Genomic DNA, 24,861 nt, shown 5'->3' with positions numbered 1-24,861 from the left:
CCGGCCCAGCTCCCCTGGGGCTTGACATGGATCCAGAGCCGCCGCTCTCCCCCGTACCCCCGCCGGGCTGTGCGGGGCCAGCCCTGTGCGGCCGAGATGCCCCACCGCCTCCTCAGCGCCCCGCCTGGGCCTGGGTGTGGCCGCCTCGTGAGGTCACTTCCGGCGGCGGAGGGGCGGAGCGCGCCGTCGGGCGGTGGGGGCGGGGCTTGCCCCGCGCATGCGCCGCCGCCGACGGCAGCCTGGCGAGTGGGGAGGCGGCCAGCGGCGCTCGCGCTCCGGGCGCCCGACCCCGCCCCTCGCGCCGCGCCGCGTGACCCCGCTCCCCCACACCCCCCACCCCCCTTCCCGCCCGCCGCCCACCGGGGGCGACCACCGAGAGCCGGGGGGGCGGGGAATGCGGCAACCGCCGCCTCCCCCCGCCGCTGCGGGCCTGGCGGCGGTGGCGGCGGCGGCGGCGGCGGCGGGGGGCCGCCGGGCCTCTTGCTGAGGGGCGCCGAGCCTTCCCGCGGCGGCCTCCTCACGGCGCCCGGCCCGCCCCGCCCCGCCCGCCGCCTCCCCCCCCCCCCCCCCCCCCGAGCGGGCCGGGCCCGGCGGCACCATGCAGGCGCAGCCGCTGCTCTACGAGTTCTTCAGCGAGGAGAACGCGCCCAAGTGGCGGGGGCTGCTCGTGCCCGCCCTCAAGAAGGTGAGGAGCGGGGGAGGGGGGGTTTCCCCCACACACCGCCCCTCAGCCCCGGCGGGCAGGTACTGAGGCGCCGGGCCCGGCCTCGGCGCGGGGTGGGCCGCGGGCGGGCGGCGGAAGCGGCCCTGGGGCTCGGCGGGGGCCGGTCGCCGTCACCCGGTCGTGGGCGGGCGGGGGGAGGCTCGGCGTCCCCTGTCCGCCGTGACAGCCGGAGCCGCGTAGGTAAAACGCGGTTAAGGGGCAGGCGGGTCATGGCCTCCCCCCCCGCCTTCCTTCGGCCAGAAGGAAGCGGGTTTCTGCCGGGCTCCCGTAGTGACACGGCTCGGGGGGGGGGGGGGGGTGAAAGCGGGAAGGGGGTGGTCGTTATGAGGAACTACTGGGAGAATTTTTGGTTAATTAACGTTCGGGCTTAGCGTTCTAGTTGAGCTTCGCGTAGTTGAAATGGCTTTTTGCTGAGGAGGCTTCGTTAGGGTGAAGGAGCGAGTCCCTCTCCCTTTGGGGTGGTAAAGCTTGTGGCTGTGGTATGGAAGGGATTCGCTTGGGAAGGGGGGGAAAAGGCGGTTCTGCAGCCAGAGCCTGGAAAGTAGAAGGCTTAAGAAACATGAGGTTTCTGACTTGGTTGCTTGAACTGCCTGCTGATTGCAGAGCTCGATGCTTTTTAGTTACATACAGCGATGCTTTGAGTCCATCACTGTTACAGTGATTAACTGCAACTTTTGTGTGAAAGGCTCACTCCTAGGGCTAGTTGAGCTATTGCATCCTCCTGTACAGATTGGGGTTCTCAAGTGTTGTACCTGTACTGGTATGGTATTTCTTCTTAATTTTCTCTTGCGTTGTATTGCCTCGCTTTTCTGGGTGTGCTCTTTGAGGTCTCCAGCACTTGCAGTTTCATCCAGTTCTTGGAAGTCTTCTTGCTTGTCTTATCCGTAGTGTGTACTGTTAATGTCTCATCCCTAATTCATAGTCCCTTCTTTGAAACTCTACTTCTACACTAAATGTGCAACTTGCTGCTGCTTGCGGTGCTGGTAAGCACTGGGACAGCCATCTGACTGAAGCCTGCGTGGAAACTGGAGCTACCCACGGTCTCAACCAGCAAGCGCTTGTTCCTTTGGAGGATGGTTTGCTACATGGCGTAGCAGAGGTTTATCTAGTTTGGACTGAGGCTCAGTGTTAACTACTGGAGGACCTAGAAGGGAGGATTTGAGGCCAGACTTTGGAATTACTTGCTACATCCGAAGCACAAGATTTCTTCCCAACGGACAAGCCATTAGTGGAGTGGCCCTTGCATTAAAGATGCTTGCTGAAGGAGTTGGATAAATTCCTTGAGGGGAAAAAGGAAATCCTGGAGTCTGAAGTCAACAGAGAAGGCCAACAATGACAAGATACCGCTGATGACAAACTGGCCCTGCAAGGTATAGTTGTCTTGGTTTTGTTGTGCTGTGCTCTGTTTCCTACACTGGGTAGAGGGGTGAGGTGGAGTTGGTTCTGAAGGCTTCACGCTCAAACTTACAACTGTCCAGCAGGTGTTAACTCTCTTAACCTCAGTTCTTCATGAGATCACCACCTGTTTCTTATCTTCTCTCAGGCTATTGCCCTCTGTGCTCCAGAAGCATAGTCTTCTGCTGCTTACTATTGCTGGCCCTGTAAAGGTCGAAATGAAGAATCTGTCTGTGTTGTCACGTGCTTTACTGAACAGCTGAATACTTGAGTTACAGGCAAACTACATGGCAGATGAAAGTACTAAATTATTGTCTTAATGGCTCCTTCATTAATGGAGAATACAAATTGGGTATTTTACTAACTTGTTATATTACATTATAATATTTACTAACTTACATTAATTAGCCCTGATAAAGGCCCTGTAAAATAATTAATCTGTCATAGGTGGCAGGTAGAACCAGGAACGCTGCAGCATGTTTGCTGTGACGATCATCTGTCGTTGTTCACAAGACAGGTGCGATGCTGCAGCTTTGCAGCCAGTGGGTTTGAGACACTGGCCCCTTGCTCTGCCAGCTCTTGCTCTGCCTTGAAACCAGGTAGATGTACAAACAGGATTGGGATGATTTCCTGCGTAGCTGGAAATGAGACCCAATAGTTTGGGAAGACCTATGGTGAATTAATATCTCCGATGAGGAGAGCGGCATTTAATTTAACATTGTTAAAGTAAATATACCAGGAGGGAGTGTTTGCAGTTATTGGGGAAAGCTGCCACACGTGGACTGAATCATTAAAATGCCATTGCCCTTTTGTAACGGTGAGTTGGCTTGTAATGCAGAGCTCAAACTACAGTCTCCGAATTGCTTTCTTAAAAAATAGGTATTGTTGAGTCATTGCAAATACTTTTTTTTTTCCAGTGAGTTATTTTGATTGTGTTGGTTTGTTTTTTTTTTTTTATCAAGCAACAAAACCAAGAATATGTAGTAAGGCTAAATCTCTTCCTACATTAACAAATTCTTATGAGATCGTGTCTTGTGTTTTGTTAGACATGAACCTTTATAATAGAACTGTATTTGCACTGAACAGCTGCATTTGCAAAAATGCTCTCGTACCATTCAGATCTAATGTAATCCCTTTTCTTCCGATTCTCCTTCAGATGCTGTCAAGATAGGCTCCAGTGTGCTCAATTAAGAAGAAGATGATGTGTACTGAGATGCTGCCTGGTCGCTGTTATTTTGAAGCAGCGAAAGAGGAGAGAACCTTGGTTGCTGACAAAAGACTGTAATTGTGGTGATGAGGTACAAGAAAAGGAAGTAAGAATAACAGCTGGTGTCTGAAAGTTGTAGTTGCAGAGCTGGACAGGAGGTGAGATGCTGGGGCTGAAGACAGAGGATTCAAGACGTGTGAAACACCAGAGCTCTTGGGGGGCTGGAGAAGGAGATACGTGGCTTTTAATACACCTTGGAAAATGGACTCAGAAGGGACACCTGCAAAGTGATGCCTCTGCCAACATTGGTGTTTCTTCGCTAGTGAATTTATACGCTTCATTCTGGTCATAAATTTTTGGATAGTTTTTCCTAAACATCTTTCCTTGGCTTCATCTTGCTTGTTTATGCAGTCAGAATTTCTCTGCATGCCTGTGACTTGCTTCTTCCCTGATATGTTGATGTTTACAGTAGAAAGCGTGTCATCCTTACCGATCGGTACCTTAAGCAATTCAACGATTGAGGAGAAACAAGAGAACTTTCTTACTGTCTGGATATTCCACTGTTTGCATACCTCCAGTTGTTTTGAATCAGTTGAGCAGTTAACAAGATCTGTTCTCGGAATTCGTTGTGGTCAGAATGATTGGACTGATGTGGCTCGACAGCTGAGGGGGGTTTGTTTCCTCAGTAAAGGTAACTGTTCCAGGCAGTGCGCTTCCAGGTACTCTGTGTATCGTATAGTCAGTCTTCTGTACTTTTCATGGGGTAAAAGAGGCGACAGAAGCTGCTTCAGTGACTACAGAGTGCTCGGGAAGCTGTGGCTGACAAAGATATTTCTACCTGACTTTTAATTACCTGGTTCATCAAATCGATGACAGTCGAGTTGCCACTTGCTACTCAGAATGGCACTTCTTATTCTTGGTGCTTCTTCATTGCAGATGTAGAACATCCTTAACTTCTGATCGCTTTGGGTTCTCTGTTCCGATGGCTATGGAGGATAAAGTTAAGATCCTCCTACGGTTCCAGTCTTTAATGTAAGTTTTTTCACGTGCTCACTAGTGCAGTGTAATACTGCTGCCTTGATACAGCAAGAGAAATGGGAGCAAAAAAAATCTGAGTCTTGTGGCCTCAGTGAATCATTGCTGAAGTGTGGATCCAAGATGTTTGTATTTGGTTTAATTTACTGGATTTTTAATTGGTCAAGATAAAAAAAGATGGGCAGGTTAGCCAAATATCAGCAGAGATCTACAAGAACAGAAGCAAAAAACTTTTTTTTGGAGTTTTTGCGCTATGAGAACACTCATCCATTCAGGCTTTATGTAAAATATTTCATCCTGGAGTGTTTTAGTGATAAGCAGTTGCTTGTCAGGAGTTTTGTAGTCATTGAGGGAAAATGAACAAAAGATAGGTTGAGTAAAAATGAGGGTTATAACATTAGTGAAGACTTTCAAAGTTACTGAAGTGAAGAAAATTCTTCCCCCTGCCCCTAGAAAAACCTGCCCTGCGGCCAAGTCATTTCTACTAATAATCCGTTGAATAAACTATGTCTGCAAAGGTTTGGAAAATTTTAGGTGTAGAAAACCGCGTATAATCAGGAAAGTTTCACCTGCTCTGACAGTGCTTTGGAAAACAGCTTGGCCTGTTGTCTCATCACAGCTGCTTCCACTTTATTATCAAAATGCTGTGGTAAATAGGATGGGGGTTTTTGTTCAGACACTTTCTTACATGCACTTCGTCCCCTACCAAGTGAGACTGGCTGCATGGTGGTGCCTGAACTCAGCAGTGAAGCGCAGTTGTTCTCTAGCGAGTGTTGGCTTTTGAGCAGTGCTCTGACTTCTTGCCAGAATGCCGGTAGGTGGGTAGTCTTGCCCAGATACAAAAAAAAAAAAAAAAAAAAAAAAGATCTCTCACCCACAGTAAGTGCTTCATTTTTATTTCAGTTTGTTATGTAGCTTTAGAATGGTTTCCTTCTGTTACATGCTTTTTCTGAAGCTGCTGGAGCTTCTGCTGCTCCTGATGGGACTCGGTTGGGTGTTGTTCTCTCCGCAGCCTTCCACACGTAGGATTTTTCTGCTGTGTTCCATATTTAGCAGAACAACTGGGAACCGTGAGCCTGGTTGCAGTGATTGTTAATGATGATTTGGGAGCACTACACCAGTGGTTTTGTGTAACATGTGAAGTTGCTTCAAGAGCTCTTCAGAGATGTTTTTTTCCTTGTAAGTTGAATTTTTTTCAGCTTTATGATGGCCATAAATTAGGCTGCGTGAGGAAGAGGTAGCTGAAAGCTGTTGCTAAGGAAGTGTGGTTTAGTATCAACCGGACTGTTTAATTCACTGTGTGAGTCTTCCTTTCTTATCTGTTATCAGACACCTCTTTCTAGTGCAGAATGCGCTGCTGGGTGCCAGTATAGACTCCTGTGTGGGTCATCTTGCTACTAGCCCGGGAGTCGTTGGGTTGGACCGGTGGGACACCAAGCCTCTGTGTAAGCTGAAGCTGTTTGATCTGCAGTCCTGTAACTGAAACGTGTTTCTGGGTTTGGTCTAGGGCTGTATTGCTGCCCGTGAGGCTTGTGGGAGCGCTTATATTCCAATTTATTACGTAGAGTTTGAAAGGAACGGTTTGAGAAAGCTTTGTATAAAATAAGCTGCTAAGGGTCATAAAGTAATATCAGATATATTTATCTTTGTATCACTCATTAAGCACATTTGGTTTTTTTTTCAGTTGGCTTCATTGACTTTTTCTGGCAGCTTAGGTTTATGGCTGCCTAATTTTTAAGCTGTTTGTCATTCCTGATAGAAATTCCTTGCTTTTGTTGATTTTTTTTTTTATTTTTATTTTTTTTTTAAGGGTATAAAAAAAGAAAAAAGCCAAGTGGTTGTATCATAGGATTGTCCTGAAGTGCTGCGAATTTTCTTAGGAAGACACTGCTCATGTTCCTAAACACAGCATGAAAAGCTGTTGAAGTGCTGGCTCTGCTTATCTTCAAATAAAGAGGATCCTGGTCATTTCCCTTTTGACAATTAAAAAAGATTGAGAAGATTGAACATTCAAAAAAAGCGATCAGATGAGCTGAGTGAAAACAGAGCCGCGGAGGCAGGGATTTGTGGCTGATGTGGATTGTATTCGCCCGTTAGAATTTGTTGGGGTATTTCGAAGAACTGAGGCTTTTCCTTAACCTGCTCTTTCAGTGCTTTCCCTTATCGCAAGATGGACGTTTTTGTGCGTGTGTAGGAGGGAAGGGATGGGTTCTGTCATTATTTAAGGGAGAGGTTAAATGTTTAGATAAGAATCTTATCTAAACATCGCTACGCTTTTTCAGAAGTTGTTAGTCTGTTTCTATCATGTGTATTCTTAGCGTAGGACTGTGAAAGATCTGGTGGGATTCAAGCCGTGCTCCTCCTTTGCAAGGGTGATAAGGCAGGGTGGCCCAGGCTTTGGTTTTTTTAATTTAAAATCTGAGCTGACTGTATGAGAAAGATGGAAAACCCCTGGTAACTTGATCTTCTTTTTTGAAACCGGTCACGTGACGGCGTGTGCGAACAGATGTTCTCATTTCTTGTCTTCTCTTACCAAATCTTGCATCTCACCCAGTCTTGCATCACGTCTTAGGTAAGGGACTCCCTGGGACTTGCTTCGGGTCCCCTCAAATAACAGGGTCTGAGCCTTGAGGTACTACAGTAGAGCAGATACTGAAATTACACGTTTCTGTGATAATTGTACACCAGGCTAGCCTGTCACTTTCCTCCTTAGTCGAGTTGTTTTCTTGCTTTTGCTTGTACGACTTTGAACCCTGGATGATACTAAATCTCAATTAAGTAGCAATGAGGCTTATTTACTACCTGCCTACCTAGATAAACTACGCTGGCAAGCCAATGGCACCTCAGGATGTTTTCCTCTGATGAGGTGAACAGTGCCAGAAGACGATGGCCTTTGAGAAGAATGATGTAATTGCCTCCCCTCCCCCCACCACCCCCCCCCAAACATAAATGCTTAGGAAAAATGTTTGGAACGTTATCTCCCGAAGTAGGAGTAGGTTATCGCTGTTGACTCTGTTTTGGCTGACTATGGATAATGTTTCAGGTCATGGCCTGATCTGGCATTTTTGTTTGTTTGTTCGTACTCCTATAGACTGGGTGTTACAGACGGAAAGAGTTGTGATGAGGCTATTTAAGCCTACAGTCTGTTTTCTAAGCAAAGGAGAAAATAGAGCTGCTCTTCATCACTCTGGTTTATCGTGCTCTGTAATTCTTACCAAGTCGGATTGACGTGGTAATTTATCACTTTTCGAAATACAAAGTGCTGTATACTGTAGAGAGAACGTAATACAAATTTGTTCAGTTCTGCTTTAAAAAAAAAAACCCAAACATTAAAGGCAGCATCTTCCAGGCAGCTCAGATCAGCTCTGATCTTTCAGAGCATGCTTCTGCGAGTCTGTAATTTCTGGCGTAAAGGCGTTCCAGGCCGGCACAGTATTTCAGATGTCAGTGTTCGAATTGTAAATAATGCTTGGGAGCGCTGGGGGGGCTGTTGCTCGGGTACCTCCACAAACCCACTCTGTAGCTGTGCGTGGTGAAGTTCTTAGGAAAAATGAAACTGACGGTCTAATCAAAACAGTCGGGTTAGCTAGTCAAATGGGGAGAGGTTCTCCTGTTCTATTTTTGCCAGAGTGCTTTTAAGTTGAAAAAGCAGTAACTTCTGGAGAAGTTCTTTAAAACCTGCTGCATAAGGGTGTGCGATCTGCAAGAAACTAAACACATGATCGAGCCTATTTAAATCTGAACAGCAGGTAAGTGAGCACCGGGACTATGCCCAGACATGAAGTTTTCAAACTAATGAGCGCCTTAGCAGGCAAGTGGATTTCTAGTCGAGGCTGTTGTGTGTTTGAACTTCATAACACTTAATTCTTGCTATAACTCCAAACAGGAATGAAAACTCAGGTGTGAAATTAAATAATTATGGCTCCATTATTTGAATGTAGACATGGGTTTTAATATTTGGGTGAGACAGATTGTTGGGTTTTGGATTAAGGTGGTTAAGCTTTTGTGTTAGCGATTGAGAGAACGGGAGGCATTTTGAGGTGCGTGCAGTGGAAGGGTAAAATGATGAAATTTGGGCTCGAAAGACGCGTTGCGAAAGTTAGCAGGCAGCTTGCTCTGGCATAATATTTGCCATCGGTGTAGGATTGAGATTAAACTGCCTGTCTGTCTGAGCTGTGAAGCACTGAGCTTTGCATACCTGAAACTTGAGCTGGCTAAAGCTGTGCTATTTTGTGAACTACAGAAGTGCAAAGGAGAGCTCTGCTTGGAGGCTTGTTTCGGAAGTGAAATGACTGTCTGGAAAAAGAATGGGAGGAGCAAGGAGGGACGTGCCTCGGTGGGATTTACACCAGTGAGAATTTACAGGCACTTATGACGTACGAGGAAACGTACGGGGACCAAACTTTTCAAAACCTCTGAACTGCCGTTTAATGCCAGGACAACACCGTGGCCGCTTTTTGAAGCGTTTTTTACTCTAGAGGCTGACTTCCTCGTAAAAAACTCAGTATGGAAACAAACTTCTAAACCAATTTTACTTTAGTGAGAACTAGTTGGGAATAGATTAAATAATTTGAAGGGTGATACTGCTGAAATGGGCTGTTTCTGTAGTGCTCCCTCTGTGAAAAAAAGTTCTGGTTTTCATTATTACAGATTGAGTGATGAACAAGGAGTTGTAAAAGGGAGAAAACCCTATGCCTAAGACGTCTCATACAAAGTGGTTTGAGCTAGGGGAGACACAGAAATATATGCGGGGTTTTTAACCAGTTCTCCTAATTGCGCTGCTAAGCATCGTTATTACTTAGCTGTTTTCTTGACATTAAACGTCATTTACAGTGATTTGAGTACGTTCAGCATTTGCGATTTGTATTTCTGTCAGGTGTAGGTGAGTGTTTCACTCGTGTTCATCTGCTGTGCTTTAATAGAGCAACGTTTTAGGTCGGATTTTTCCGAGCTGTTAGGCTCGTTCTTTTGTAGTCTGTCTTTTTATTTATTTTGCGAGTAAAGCATGTGGTTGGTGGAAGAGCAAAACTCAAAGCCTGAATTTTTCTGTTTCCTATAGGTTCAGGTGCAAGTTCATCCTAAACTTTCCTCTACTGAAGATGCATTACAGTATGTGGAGGAGTTAATTCTCCAGTTGTTAAATATGTTGTGTCAAGCCCAACCAAGAAGTTATCTGGACGTAGAGGTATAGAGAATAATTATTACAAATCTGTGATAATTTGAACTGTTAATATATTAAACATTTCACAATGTAAAAAGGAAAGTAGTAATTATGTATCTTTATGTAGCAGCACATAAAGCCTGTTGAATTACTGATCTGATTTCCCTGTCAATTGAACGTGTTGTTCAACACACAGTAAAACTATCTGTATTACTGTATAATAGATGACAAGCATAACTTGTGTATACGAGGCGAACTGGTTGCTTTCAAAAGACGTTTTTCCCCCACTGATAATGCCTGTGACTGACAGCTGCTTAGTCTGAGGCTCTGTGCTGCTTTCTCAGCTGATATACCCCCCCCGGTCCCAGAAGTTTGAACAAAAATGGTTCAGTCTCTTGGAATGAGTTGAGGAACACTTCTTGCCTCTATATAGAAACCAACCCCCTCTTCAAAGATCTACAACCTGTGTTGCTCAGAAAAGCAGCTTGATGTGCGAGAAGAGGGCTTGATCTGAGAAGAGTTTCTCCATCTGAGAAACAAATTAGTTACGCTAAATGAGTTAAGCTTAAGCTCATTAATATCTTGGTGGCCCTTTGTGCTTAAGCGGGACTTTGGTGCTGAGCTACAGACTCCATGTGCAGCGTGCCGGTCGGTTTCTAGTACTCGGGAGGGCTGCCCCTGTGTCAGGGTAGGTAACAAAACATGACGCAACTTCCTCACGTTGTGAAGAAAGTGGACTAATGGCAGAAAAAAAAAAAAAAACACAGAAAAAAAAGCCAACCCAAAACCCAACAAACAAACAAAAATTAAAAAAAAAAAAAAGGTAGCTGTCTTTGAGCTCAAGATTCATGAATTTCATCCTTCCTCTTCTCTTTTGACCACTGGCACCTCTAATGGTGTTCCAGTGTCCGCTTTAATGGCTGGCCTGTTTTACAACATCCTTTTGGTCTGGCAGCTCAAGAGACAGGAGGTTTGTGGAAGATTGTTTAATGCCATGTTTTAAACAGTGCTAACAAAAAACTTGACACACAGCATTGCCTTATGAGTCTTACAGCTGTGAAGTCGGGGTGAGAAATGCAAGAATTAAGAGACAATCAAGCAACCTCAGTTTACCGCCTTTGTGTTTATGCATAGTGATGCTGTCTTTAATTATACGGTCACGCACATTTATTTTTCCCAGGGGCACCTTCCTTGTTCAGTCAGCAAGCTGGACTATGTATGGGGAGTGAATTGATATTAGATAGCGCGTGAGACTTTTTTTTTTTTTGGTAGGACCTCCGCTTTCCTTTTGCAGAAGTGTTATGATGAGGGGAGAACAAGAAAAGCCTGTACTTTAGAAAGTTGAGTGCCACCTTTATAGAATTGTATTCTGTCCCAGTTTTTTGTTAGAAAGTTTTTGTTTGTGTACCTTGTCCTGTACCAGCTCTCTGTAAGTGGTCATTAACTTCATCTTCCTCATTTCATGGTTGCTCAAAGGAGGGTCGTATTTACATAAGTGAGCACTTGCAACTGAAAAGTACAGCGGGAACTGGAGCCTGGAGAAAATAATATGCGAAGTTATCTGAGAAATTAGATTTCGGGCATCTCTGAACACCAGGGCTACCAAAAACTGGGAAGCCTTTGAACCTCCAGAGACCTGTGTGTGAGTCCCAGCAGGAGAATGTAGGTGTCCTCAGGCCCCCCGACTGCTGGAAGGAGTAAATAAACTGGGGCATATATGGTCCAACTGTAGACTATGAAACTGTTTTAAAATATGGGGACGTTCTCTTTTCCTGTTATGTTCATTGCCGTCATCAGAGCGGTTTGCATGTATACAGTCTGGACCGTGTGCTGATCAATAAAGGTGAAGCAGAAAACTCATCTCTCGTTCAGTGACCGTTCTGTAGAGGGAATAAAGCGCTAGGATAAAAAGTAGCCATGTATTTAAATACTGAATTACCGGGCGTGTGCACAATTGTGCCTGCATTGGCAACTCAATTCGGGCATTTCTCAAATTTTGAGCACTAGATTATTCTATGATGATATTCTGATACGGCCTTATGAATGTGCCAAAATGATAAAATTTACACGTTGTGCGAGCTTTTAGGGCTGAAATACTAACATTAGCAAACGTTCCTTTGTTAAGTAATGGAAAGTGATTTGATAATGTAGTAATATTGCTAAGCTCATTCAGATTGTGCATTTACCCCTTAGTCTTTTTTTTTTTTTAAGGATCGCGTTCAAAAAAGTTTTCCCCATCCTATTGATAAGTGGGCAATAGCTGATGCACAGTCTGCTATTGAGAAGAGGAAACGAAGAAATCCGTTATCTCTCCCAGTAGAAAAAATCCATCCCTTATTAAAGGTAAGCAGTAATGTAATCTTGCTTTTAGAGCGCAATTAAAGTTGGCACCTTTGTTTCATGTAGTGTCTGTGGGCTGCCTGAAATGTAAACAAAAAGGAATAAGAACATCTGTGTGTGTTACATAGTTTTAAGTGTTCCAGTTTAGTTAATTGCATATATTTTTCTTTCACTTAAAGACTAGTTAATTCCGTATTGGACAATCAAAGCCAAGAACTCAATTGCTATGCATTTGATTGTTCGTGTTTCATTTTGTGTGATTAAGAAAACACTCGAGAAACTTCTGGAGGTTGCTCTGAGTGTTTAAGAGAGATTTTGGGGACAGTCAATGACTGTCGTCACTTCCACAGTTAATAGAGCAGCATCTACAATGACAGTGTTTCTTCTCTTGGCCTACAGACCACTGTGTTTCTATGACTAAAATGGACTGGGAGTGTGTGGTGGATGGTTACTGAGTAGGGTCTTAAACTTACTGGTTTTGGTTGTAGCCTATGGTGTGTGTTTTAGCCACTGAATAACAGTGTAATGCTGCTGTTTGTTTTTGGTTTTCCTTTCAGGAAGTTCTAGGCTACAAAATTGACCACCAAATGTCTGTTTACATAGTGGCAGTATTAGAATACATTTCTGCAGACATCTTAAAATTGGTTGGGAATTATGTGCGGAATATAAGGCATTATGAGATTACAAAACAAGATATTAAAGTGGCAATGTGTGCCGATAAGGTAAGCCTAACTCTTGTTTCTCACGTTAACAGGAAGTTTTACTTAAATTTTGAGAGGACAATGTCTGTTCCTTATTGAGGACATGGGGTGTTGTACCTTTGAAAGAAGAAATTACTGCCATAAAACATGGTTCCAGTAATAGAGCAACGCCACCAAAAAGCTAATTGAGCTTACACAGCTGTTGCTTGTGCTTATTAATAGTTAAGGGTCTCTTCCTTTTGATATTGCTTGCCTAATCTCAGCAACGTGTGAATCACTTAAAAATTATCGTGAAGCAGCACTAACTTAAAATTTAACGTTCCGAAGCTGTAACAGCAGAGCCTTATGTTGTAGCTTGAAAACGGAAGGCTGAAATGAAGCTTGCGTGTTCTCCCGGAATAAGTAAGACTGTGCTGCATGTAGTAGTGTTTTGATGACCCAGCGTTTTAAAACTAACCCACCTGCGTTAGCATCTCAGCCTAATCCTCCTGAACGGTCCATCTTTTTCTCTGCAGGTAGTCTTTCTTGTCACTTTAGAAGATTCTTTAGGTTCAGACTGGAATCGCTTTTCTTTCCAGCAGTGATAGAGCAAAGTCCCCTGTCTGTCTTGCAGGTGCCTTGGCACTCGGGCTTCTGCGGCCACCTCATCAGCGGCTCGAGTTTTCCTGCTGTTTAAAAAACAAAGCTTGAAGTTAATCCTTTAAGGGATGGGATTTAAGAATCTCTAATGTTGCTGAAGTCTAGGGGTTTTCAGATGTATTGCCTCTCTTCAGTATTTTGTCTTGCTCTGTGTTACTCAGTATCTTCGGTTGGGATCGTCTCGGTGTTTCAATGAATGCCTTTGCCTCATTACTGCTTGCTTTTTTTTTAATCCTACTTTCTTCACCTTTCTTTACTCTCTCTTAAGATCTCTTGTGAGGTCTTGACGAGTCGAGTACTTCTCAGTCAAGGCAGTAGTCTTGGTCACTCTTGCTTTTGGGCGTATCTGCCTGGGTTGTTAGGGCAGGGTTTGAAGGTGCCCGTTTGAGTATTTGTCATAGAATAACAACAGGAACAAGCGCTGTTGCTGCGTGCTTCTTTCTGTCCTAGGAAAGGTGGTGAGCAGAAGAGCCGGGATGAAGTAGAGTTAGGAACTTCGATTGGAGGAGCTCTTTGATATGTACGCAGAAGAAACTTTTCAAAGGCTCTAAAGCAGGCCTGCTGGTTTGCTGCCTCAGCAGAACAAGCCATTGAAAGGCGCTCCCAAGGTGTTTTCTTTCCAGTTGCGTTGAGAAGCTTTATAGTACATGATGTTCATACCCGCAACGTGTGTTCTGCTCAGTTTTATTTTTTGAAACGAAACAACCAGAACAGTTTCTTGGCCCTGTGTGCCTCCCCCCCCCCCCCTTTTTTTTTTTTTTTCTCCTCAGGCACTTTCATGCTTGCTTTTGTGCCATCCATCCTTCTGGAAAATTTTGCCTTGTCTGCAAAAAACAAACTCCATTAAAATGCAAGCTGTTTTTCTTCTACTATCTGCTTGTACTTCTGATTACTCAAAATTCAATATCTGGGGTATAGTTACTTTAGTTTGTTTCTGTGGATTCACAGTAGTGAGATACGCACCTTGTGAATATTACCCGGAATCTTCTAGCTCAGGTACCTGCTGGGACTGCGTCTGTGAGTAAAGTTCCAAATGTTGAGGCCTCCTTGAACACCTGTGTTATTCCATGTAATTTCCTGCAGTAGTGACCCTGTAATGTCCCATTCCCCAGAATTAGTTAGGATTCTCCTTATAACCCCAGTGTCATGTACATTCAGTGGCTTTGAAAGATGAATTACCCTCTGTTTTTAGAGCTTCGTAAGACGTCAGTCTTAATGCAAAACGTCCATTGCTCTGCTTTCAGAGCAGGTTAACACCAGGGTGTGTAGCAGGGGCCTCGGACTCACTAGGAGAAAGAACCTGCTGTGTGCCTGTTTCCAATATTCAAGTCTGATGAACCTGCCAGACCATCTCTTGAACTCACAGATCCCAAAGTATTTTCTCGTTCATTTTGTCTAATATCAGTAGTCAACGGCTCAGTTAACTGACGTGTCTCCTGGAGCTTGTAACGTGCCTTAAAGAAAGAAGACTTCTGCTGTATATATCAGGGTAAATGTCATGTTTGTTGTGGCTTGTTCAGTAGTTTAATTCTTGATCTCCAGTTTTGTAATTACTTTGAATAATGCTTTTTCATTCTGTTTTCTGCCATTTTAAAAACCCTAGTTCATGCTTAATGTTGTTAACGTTCCCTCCGGTGGTTCTCAGAGGCGTATTGACAGCTTTGATCCTGCAGTCTTTTCTGCAGTCTCCTCAGTGATGGACAGCAGTCGTGTCAGTCTCTGCGGTAACAGGCATAGGTTGCCATGGCTTCACCTCCATCTGTTTGGAAGGGAGGCTGGCAAGCAGCACTGAAGTTCTCATTTATTTTGAAGTTCACGTGTACCGTTTGATACACTTCATGACTTCCTGGAAGGACTGTAGCTCTGGGCAGCAGATTTCTTTATAGATACTGTCCCATCTGTCTATCCCAGGACAAAGTCATCTCGCATATCGTACCACACCTTATGCTGGCTTATGTTGTGAAGGTTTGTTGCATCGTTGTAGATTGTGGACCCTCTTTTGGTTTTCTTTTGCTAATGATATTTCAAATTAGGACGCCTTTTACTAATTTGCAGTCAGCTTATTTAGTTTACCTTTAAGATGTTCTTCAAGTATCATGGAAACAACCCAGTGTGATCTCTGTTTGCTGCTTGCTAAGTCATTGTAATGACTCCTGGCTCAGATATCATGTTTGGAAGAAGTGTTCAGTGATCCACTTTTCCTGAGGATTTCAAATTATTAATTGCTTCTGGTTTGGCAAGCCTTGCTTGGTTATGAATTGGAACGTCTGGTAGTTAAAAGTTTTTAGAGGTCCTTTTGTCTACGTAGTCCTGCAGTGCGACTGCCACCTTTTCTGGAGCTGGTGCCCTCCCTCCAGAGTCTGTTTTAACAAGAGAACGTGGGACAGAAGGACAGAAACCAGGGCACAGACAGTGTGTGGGCAGGCCAGTATTCACCGCAGATAGGATGACAGGGTTCTGAGCATGATCATGTGTGACTTCCTGTGAAAGCAAAAGCTGAAAAGCTGAAATGCACACGCTTTTTGACTTCAGATAATATAGTTCCTTCAGAAACTTAGATTACGTATGGCTAATTCAGAGTAACAGAATACAGCTAAATGCTAAATGTGTCTATATGCTTCATAGACCTTTTAAAATTGTAATTGATTTTAGGACCACGTTCTTGGAGAGATGCCCGGATTGGTCTAAACAACTGGGGATTCTTCAGAAATCGCCACTGCAAATAATGACTTGCAAATTCATAGCGATGAATATTGCTTTTTAAACGCTCAACCATTTGCAGAATGTTCATACTTAGATGTTACTGCTGATCAGTCTGATTTCATGGAAAAAGTAGATTTCCTTTACTGGTAACTTATGGGTAGATCTTGAAAAGAAGTTGTTCTCACTTTCTGGATTTCCCCCTTGTTGCTACCTAGGTATTAATGGATATGTTCCATCAAGATGTAGAAGATTTAAGTGCACTAACTTTATCTGATGAGGAACCCTCCACCTCAGGGGAGCAAACCTATTATGACCTAGTGAAGTCATTTATGGCAGAGGTTCGACAATATATAAGGGAACTAAATCTCATTATCAGAGTTTTTAGAGAGCCATATGCCTCCAACTCCAAACTATTTTCATCTCATGTAAGTATTGTACAAACCACAAACAACAAAAAAACCCTTTTACTATAATATCTGGAAATCTAGGTGAACGCTTCTAGAACTTAACTATTGTCCAGTTTAACGTGTCAGTAGTAGAGGAAGCACTTGTCTCGAGTTCTGAAATGGAAATAGTAAGGGAGCGCTTGTGGGGAAGCACAGGTTGTATAGAACTGTGGAAGAAACCACCTAATTCACTGTATTCGTTTGCAGGCCTGTAATTTAAGATTTGTCACTCTTGTTCTTTGCCATGTTTGAATCGTTGTAAACTTTTATATATGTATACATATATATAGTCATTATTTTTAAAATTAATTCCATTATCTTATATAAATTATACAGAAAGTATGTAATAAAACATACTATAAAATTTTGTTCTGTTTAAGGAAGTGCTTGACCTTCTTATCGTAACAGAGTAGCTTTGCACGTAACATTCTTCCTCAAAAATTGTGTCCAATTCCCTGTTGATTTTTGTCTGGTTCTGTTGGGTTTTGCAGGATGTGGAAAATATATTTAGTCGTATATCGGACATTCATGAACTTAGCGTGAAGTTATTGGGTCATATAGAAGACACCGTTGAAATGACAGATGAAGGTAGTCCTCATCCGCTAGTAGGCAGCTGTTTTGAAGACATGGCAGAGGTAAGAAAATACGCGGGTTTTTTTATCTAGTCATGTGTATTTTAATGACTTGCGCTTAAATGCTGAGCGCACCTCTGTTCTAGCTGCCTTTGTTTAGGTTGAGATCTCTTCTTCCAGCCCCACTATGATTAACAGACTGGGTGTTTTTGAGAGTTCTTTTACCTTTTGAGTCTCAAAACCCCAGTTTTTATAGGGCTGTTTAAACTTTAGAGAGCAAGGGCTGGGGTGGGGAGGGGAGACCCAACGCCACCTGCGACTAGACTTCAGCAGAAATGGAGCTATCCTGTGAATTGGCTGTAGATCAGGATTGCTGTGGAAAGACAAAGTGGAGCGAGGGCTTCTTTGCCAACAGGCTCGCTAAGCTGGTGAGGGAGGGCTTTTGAACTAGGCTTGTTGGTAGATGGAGACCAAGGCTTGAAGATTGAAGAATTGAGAGGAGATGTGCATAACAGAAAGCATGACAACAAATGCTCTTGCACCTTCCTCTTGAGAAGGTGGGATGACCGAAGGCTCGTCTGAAGTGCCTGTTTCCCCAGGGTGCGTGTACTCATGTACAGATAGGAGGATTTGGCAGTCTGTGCACACTTGCAGAGCTGTCGTGTAGAATTACCAACATGGAAGTAAGGGTTGCATGACGGAGGGCTGTACGAGTGAATACAGGCACTCAAGAAGGAGAGGTGGGGAAGGTGAGGCCAGGAGGCTTAACAAAAGATCAGCTCAAACACATGGAGCTCTGTTATGGAATGAGTGATGACCTGGTTGAATGCTTAAGGATCAAGATCAGAGGAGGAGGCCACCAAAGGGCAAGTTGTCGTCAAGCTTCTCCCGCAAACACTGCCCAGTCGATAAGTGGCCAAAACCTTCTCTAAACAAGTAGAAGTCATCTCCTTATCACAGGCCCCGGTTCTCTTGGGAGAATTCCTGACATCTGCTGGGTGGACAATGTACTGTGGTTCAGGTAATCCAGAAAACTTTTGGAGGGCACTGGGTACGTTTTTGTTTTGTGGCATGTGCTGATGGGCCAGCTAAGAAGGGTGCTGCACCTGCCCTCTTTCTCATGAACAAGGAAGAACTGGCAGGAACGCTGTAGCTAATGGCAGGTTTGGCTGCTGACGGTAGAGATGGAGTTGATTGTCCTGAGAAAAGTGCAGGAGATAAGCAGACTGAAGACCTTGGGTTTTGGGAGAGTAGACTTAGCTTGTTCAGGGAATTGGGAGGCAGGATTACATTGGTGGGCTGCCTTGAGGGTAGAAAGGTCTCAGGAGAATTGGCTTATTTTCAGAGGTGGTGTGTTCAAAGTACAAGTACAAGGACTATGCGTTCCGAGTCCCAAAGAAAAAGGATAGGTGTAGCAGGAGGCTGCCTAGTCTCAAAAAGAGTGATGAGAAACTAGAAGGTGGTTGGCCTCTCCCCAGTCCCTGAGAAGAACAGCAAATCTTTCTGGAATTCACACCCAGCCATGTGAAGGACTAGAAGGTGATTCACAACAGCCAGCACAGATTTCCAAAGGACAAACTGTACCTGACCAACTTGACTGGTGTCTAAGCGGACATGTCTGGCTCCATGGACAAAGGGAAGAGCAGTTAATATCCCTTACCTGAACTTAAGCAAGGCCTTCAGCACAGTCTGTCACAGTACCCACATGGTCAGCTTGGTGAGATGTAGACTGGGTAGTTGAATTGGAGAGTTTTTAGGGAAATTGGCTGCTCTGGCAGGCTTGAAGGACTGTCATCAGCAATGCAGAGTCTGCCAGTGGCGTTCCTCAGGGTTTGATACTGGAGCTGGTACTGTTTAATGTCTGTATTAGTGTTCTGGGAGAAGGTCTGTTTCATCAAGCTGGTAGGTGATGCCAACTTAGGGGGGGATGGGGATGACATCCAGGAGGACAGGGCTGCTTCTTGGGGGGACCTGACAGTCTGGAGAAATGGACCTAAAGGAACCTCATGGAATTAAGCAAAGGTAGACATGAAGTTCTGCAGCTGGGACCAAACAAGCCCATGTAACAGTCCAGCTGCCTGGCTGAGGAGCAGTACTGCTTGACAGGGCTTGGAGATCCTCAGGAGTCGGCAGTGAAGGCAAACTGCCTATAGATGTATTAGGAAAAGTGTAGCTGGCAGATTGAAGGGTCCTTTCTGTGTAGTACTTGAGATCACACCTGGCATACTGTGTCCAGTTTTGGTCTTCCATGGTACAAGATATGTTGGAGCAGGTCTAGAGGAGGCCACGAAGATGCTCAGAGGGCTGGAGCCCCTCTCCTGTGAGGTTGGGGGTGTTCAGCCTGGAGAAGAGAAGGCTCCAGTGAGACCTTATAGCAGCCTTCCAGTATCTGAAGGGGGCCTACAAGAAAGCTGGAGAGGGACTTTTTACCAGGGCGTGTAGTGATAGGACGAGGCGTGGTGGCTTCAAACTGGAAGAGGGGAGACTTAGAATAGATATCAGGAAGAAATTCTTTACTCTGAGGGCCATGAGCCCCTGGTGCAGGTCACCCAGAGAGGCTGTGTCTGCCCCATCCATGGAGGGGTTCAAGGCCGGGTTGGACGGGGCTGGGAGCAGCCTGCGCTGGTGGGAGGTGTCCCTGCCCAGGGCAGGGGGCTTGGAACTAGGTGAGCTTTAAGGTCCCTTCCAACCTAAACCATTCTGTGACTCTGAGATAGGCTTATGCGTGGGGGTTGCTGTGATGATTACGGAGTTGGGGCTTGTGATGTACAAAGACCATTAAGAGTGCTGGGTTTATTCAGTCTTAAAAAAAGAGAAGTCTGAGGAAGGCGAGCTTATTGCTGTCTTCAGTTAGCTGAAGGGAAGGTATAGAAAAGACTGAGGCGGGTTGGGGTTCGCAGTAGAGAACGGTGAGATGAGAGAGAGCATGCAAATGGTAAAAACAGTAATCCTGATTAGATGCTGGGGGGGGAGGAAATCTGTAACGAGAGCAATTGAACATTGTAATAGAGTTCCCAGAGAGGTTTTGGTGCCTCTGTTCTTGGAGGTACTCGGAACTTAACTGGATGAGGCCCTGAGCAACCTCAGCTGTCTTTGGCGCTGTGTCTGGCTTTGGCCCTGAGGTGGGCCCTGCTTTGAACAGGGGATTGGACCAATTGACCTCCAGAGATCTCTTCCAGACTGAATTACTCCGTGAGTCTGTGCATGTGAAAGTATTGGTTCTTCTCTGTAGGCGTTTTGGAAAACGTATGCAGAAAAGTCTGTCCTATGGGGTCAGGTTGGACGGGGCTCTGAGCAACCTGCAGTAGTTGAAGATGTCCCTGCTTATGGCAGGGGGGTGGACTAGATGGCCCTTCTGACCCAAACCATTCTATGTAGCGTACGTATTTTCTGTAAGAAATAGGAAGTTTAGATACTAAATCAGTTTTGTAAAATTATTCTGTATTTCTTCTTAGGAGCTAGCATTTGATCCGTATGAATCATATGCACAAGACATTTTGCGACCTGGTTTTCATGATCATTTTCTAAGTCAATTGTCAAAGCCAGGAGCAGCATTTTACTTACAGGTAACTTTCTTTTAAGTAAGCCTTATTATTGATATTACTAGTTTAATTACGTGATATTGTTGTTCAATACATTTGTTGTTTTAAGACTGAAACTTACTTTGTTTCTAGTCAATAGGTGAAGGCTTTAAAGAAGCTGTTCAGTATGTTCTACCCCGGCTGCTCCTTGCCCCTGTTTACCACTGTCTTCATTATTTCGAACTGCTAAAAGTAAGAACGTTGTGCCAATCTGATGTTGGGTTTGGGTTGGTGGTTTTTTTTTCCATAATTCTCAGTGTGCTGCACACCAGAGCGTTGTGTGCTCAGTTAGGTGTAAAACCTTCTGCTAGAACGTGAGTAATAAAACTGCTATGATGAAAGAAAAGCAGGTTAAATGTTTTGGTGCATGCTATAAGGAGCTGAATATCAGCTTGTAATTTCGTGGAGGTTTTACAGCAGCTAATGATTTGTGTTGAATGATCAAGTTGTTATTAATTTAGAAAGCAATAGAGATCTAGGTACTCATATTCTTGGAATAATTGTTTCAACAGTGGTAAGAGATAATGGCGAATGGCTGTATTACAGAAAATGTCCAAGGATTTCTCAAGCTCTCTTACCTTGTAAATTTAAAATCACGCTAAGATTTCCCTTCAGACTTCCTTTTCTTTTCCTAAAAGCTTTGATGTTCTTGCAGTGTGCATCTCATGGTGGTAAGAAAGGTGATATCCTTCCTTCAAAGAGAAGGTGTGGTTCATATGTACACTTCTTGGGTGTTTTGTAATGAGACCTCGCATCAGCAGGGTAACAATAAAGGCTCTGTAACACATACATGTAAAGAAAATAGCTACAGAATTTTTTTCTGGGGCATTTATGAGTTAGCATTGAAGAATAATCTTTAAGGAGTGTAGAGCATTTTGAGGAAAACTTTCAAGTAAAATCTTCATTTGGACTTAACGGAAACTCGTAAGGGATGCAGTGTTCCAAACTTAATTTTTTGGGGAAATTTGAATCACAAGTGGGAAAAAAAAAATCTCTGCTCTTTTAAAGAAATCTGGGTGTGTTTTTCTTGAATGTTTGTTTGGTTGTCTTGGGATAACCCAGAAGTTAGGTCATCTTTGTGTCTAAGTGTCTACAGTTTTAACACCATTTTTACTGATTTAGATCTACACGTACAGCTTTGACACATAGCTCATCTTGTACAACATGTTCTTTTTGAATTTTGGAACATATGCTTAATCTGTTTGTCTAGCTCATGGGTTTGGTTTGACTTTTCAGACATCATTAACATCTTAAACGTTTCCTTTCATGATGGTCCATTGGAAGGGAGGTGTGATAGAGATTGTCTGCGTTTTGTGTGATAGAGCTGCACAGACATAAGGTTTCCCTGCTCATGCTATTATCACAGTCTCAAAATCCAGTACGTAGGGGCTTTGCATGCTTCCATGTGAATGTGGTATTGTCTTACCTAATAGAGAAAGCATGAAGGATTAATGTCATCAGGGATCCTGTGTTGCTTCTCACCGTTGGTAATTTTAGTGGGGGGAGAAAGGGCATGTGTGCCTTCAGAAATGGGGAGCAGCTCATGTTTGGGCTTTTTAGGGCAAACTGGAGCCCAAGTGAAGCTCGCCTCCAGAAAGTTACCAGTCTTTTTTGCAACTCCTGACCTATGCTTTATGTCAAATTCTTTTCTTGTTCATGCTCTACACATGCCCAACCTCCACCCTGTGTAAATCGGATATTGTTGGGTTGGATTTTGTTCCGTATATGATAACCTTCCAGGCTTTCTTCCCACTGTGGTGCTCCCCTCACATTTTCCTGAGACAGCCATTGCTGTGGTCTGTCAGGTGTGATACATGTAACGTGCTGCTATTCTCCATCGCTGCCTGTGAAGAGAGCAATCGTAGAATCACAGAATTGTCTAGGTTGGAAGGGACCTTTAAGATCATCAAGTCCAACCATCAACATAACACTGCCAAAACCACCACTAAACCATGTCCCCAGGCACCCATCTTTTAAATCCCTCCAGGGATGGTGACTGCCCCACTTCCCTGGGCAGCCTGTTCCAATGCTTGATAACCCTTTCTGTGAAGAACTTTTTCCTGATATCCAATCTAAACCCCTCTTGGTGCAACTGGAGGCCATTTCCTCTTGTCCTATTGCTTGTTACTTGGGAGAAGAGGTCGACCCCCTCCTGGCTACCCCCTCCTTTCAGGGAGCTGTAGAGAGTGTTAAGGTCTCCCCTCAGCCTCCTTTTCTCCAGGCTGAACACCCCCAGGTTCCCTCAGCCTCTCCTCATCAGACGTGTGCTCCAGACCCCTCACCAGCTCCATAGCCCTTCTCTGGACACGCTCCAGCACCTCAGTGCCTTGTCATGAAGGGCCCAAAACTGAACACAGTATTAGAGATGGGGCCTCACCAGTGCCAAGGACAGGAGGATGATCCTTTTCCTACTCCTGCTGGCCACACTGTTCCTGATACAGGCCAGGATGCTGTTGGCTTTCTTGGCCGCCTGGGCACACTGCTGGCTTATATTCAGCCGCTGTTGACCAACACCCCTACATCCTTTTCCACTGGGCAGCTTTCCAGCCACTCTGGCCCAAGCCTGTAGTGTCCATGGGGTTAGTGTGACCCAGGTGCAGGACCCGGCACTTGGCCTTGTTGAACCTCATACCATTGGCCTTGGCCCATCCATCCAGCCTGTCCAGATCCCTCTGCAGAGCCATCCTATCCTCAAGGAGATCGACACCCCCGCCCAACTTGGTGTCATCTGCAAACTTACCAAGGGTGCACTCGATCCCCTTGTCCAGGTCATTGGCAAAGATATTAAAGAGAACCAGCCTCTGTACCAAGCCCTGGGGGACACCGCTTATGACCAGCTGCTAACTGGATTGAACTCCATTCACCACCACTCTCTGGGCACGGCCATCCAGCCAGTTTTTTACCCACTGAAGAGTACACCCATCCAAGCCATGAGCAGCCAGTTAAGATATTAGCTCCCATGGCAGTAGCTTCATCTGCCAATTAGTACCTACGTGTGCAAACATCATATCAATCCCTCCGTCAAGTAGTCTCTGCTGGCAGTAACGTTTTCTTTCTTATATCTGAAATCTTCAAATGGATTCCAGTTTGGTCATACTTAAAAATGGCCCGACGCAAGTGTATTTGCTACAGAAGGGTATCAGTGCAAATTTTTTAGCCATATAATCCTCACAATTTCACTGATGCAAGGTGGTATTAAATTCTTCTGTGTGCTAAGAGACGCGAATTGGTGATTGCAGGCATATCTGAATAAACAAGTTAAAAATGCTATGAAAATGGATATCTTGGTACGAAGAGACAAAATGTTGGCAAAGGAGCACGTGGAAAAAATATTTTATTTCTCTTGAATGTAGATATACTTTTGCATTTTTCTTTTGAGCTGTGTTGTGTAATCTTGCATACATTGAAGTTCTCTATTAAAAATGCATCCCAAAGCTACCTTCTAACTATGCAGACTACAAAAAAAAAAAGTAATTTTCGATCCACTGATGGTTATCCTGTTTAGAAACTAAACCCCCCCTGAAGTTTGGCAGGGCACCAGGAACGCACAAATACCTATTCCATATTTAGCTGAAGCTCCTTGCTGTAACTTTGGTGGGAAATTAGCATGTGACTAAGGGCTGTGTTTTCCTTCAACCAACCTGAAAGTCCCCAAACTTTTATATAAGAAACTAACTATAGAAAATAGCAGCTTCATATGAGACTCTGCTTTTCTGCAAATTTTTAGATGATGTGAATGGACTTTTCTAAGTGTGGACCCTTTAGGTAGGGTGATACAAATAGTGCAGTTATTTATGACCTTGAGTTATTGAAGAAAGAAGTTTACAGGACTTTTAAATTGAATTAGGCACTGTTTCAGGTGCTGTAAATCTCTGTGCGTGTGTGATACTTTTTCCTTTCTCTGGGTAAATAGAAGATTACTTTAAAATTCCTTTTTTTCTAAGTAGGAATGGCTCAAAGCATATATAAACTTTGCTTAGATAAAGTAATGTGTTCTGGAAATCAGGAGAGCTAGATAGATGACTTTTTTTTTTAATCAAATGCAGACTTAATTCCTGTGACTTACAAATGGAAACTTCTTGTCTTGTCGCAAATATTTTTTGAGTTGGAATTCTACCTATAATCATCTGAAATTCTCAGGATGTTTTCATTGCACAACAGCATCTAGTGTGTTTTATTTATTTTTTTCAAACTTTGTTCTTAGGTGATAAATAACTTGCCAGTCTTTACTGACTGGCAATTCAGCTCAACTAGAAATACTCTTAAATTTAAAAAAAAAAAAAACAAACAAACAAAAAAAACCAAAAAAACAACAACTAAATTCTGTTTCGACAAGGTCTTCCAAGATAAGAAGCCA

The 24,861-nt window shown here is 44.1% G+C and overlaps 1 protein-coding gene across 3 annotated transcripts in view; it reads left to right on the top strand.

Annotated features, from left to right (window-relative positions):
- Positions 1-598: 598 nt before the first annotated feature.
- SOS1 (SOS Ras/Rac guanine nucleotide exchange factor 1) overlaps positions 599-24,861 on the top strand; it is a gene marked incomplete at its 5' end in the record, with an annotated part of 59,456 nt that continues 35,193 nt past the window's right edge. For 2 of the 3 annotated variants that reach the window (XM_082480584.1, XM_082480583.1), the window contains 7 exons: positions 9,438-9,546; positions 11,734-11,865; positions 12,420-12,584; positions 16,121-16,330; positions 16,843-16,986; positions 20,379-20,489; positions 20,598-20,696. In XM_082480584.1, coding sequence (XP_082336710.1) covers positions 9,505-9,546; positions 11,734-11,865; positions 12,420-12,584; positions 16,121-16,330; positions 16,843-16,986; positions 20,379-20,489; positions 20,598-20,696 — 903 coding nt within the window. Of the gene's footprint in view, positions 686-9,420; positions 9,547-11,733; positions 11,866-12,419; positions 12,585-16,120; positions 16,331-16,842; positions 16,987-20,378; positions 20,490-20,597; positions 20,697-24,861 lie in introns of those variants that run through there. The other variant, XM_082480585.1, reaches the window with a different exon arrangement.

Source organism: Vanellus vanellus (assembly GCF_965231255.1).
Source record: "Vanellus vanellus genome assembly, chromosome: 3".
In the NCBI taxonomy this organism is placed as follows: Eukaryota; Metazoa; Chordata; class Aves; order Charadriiformes; family Charadriidae; genus Vanellus; species Vanellus vanellus.
Note: the sequence above shows the minus strand (reverse complement) of the source record. Positions and strands in the feature narration are given on the sequence as shown.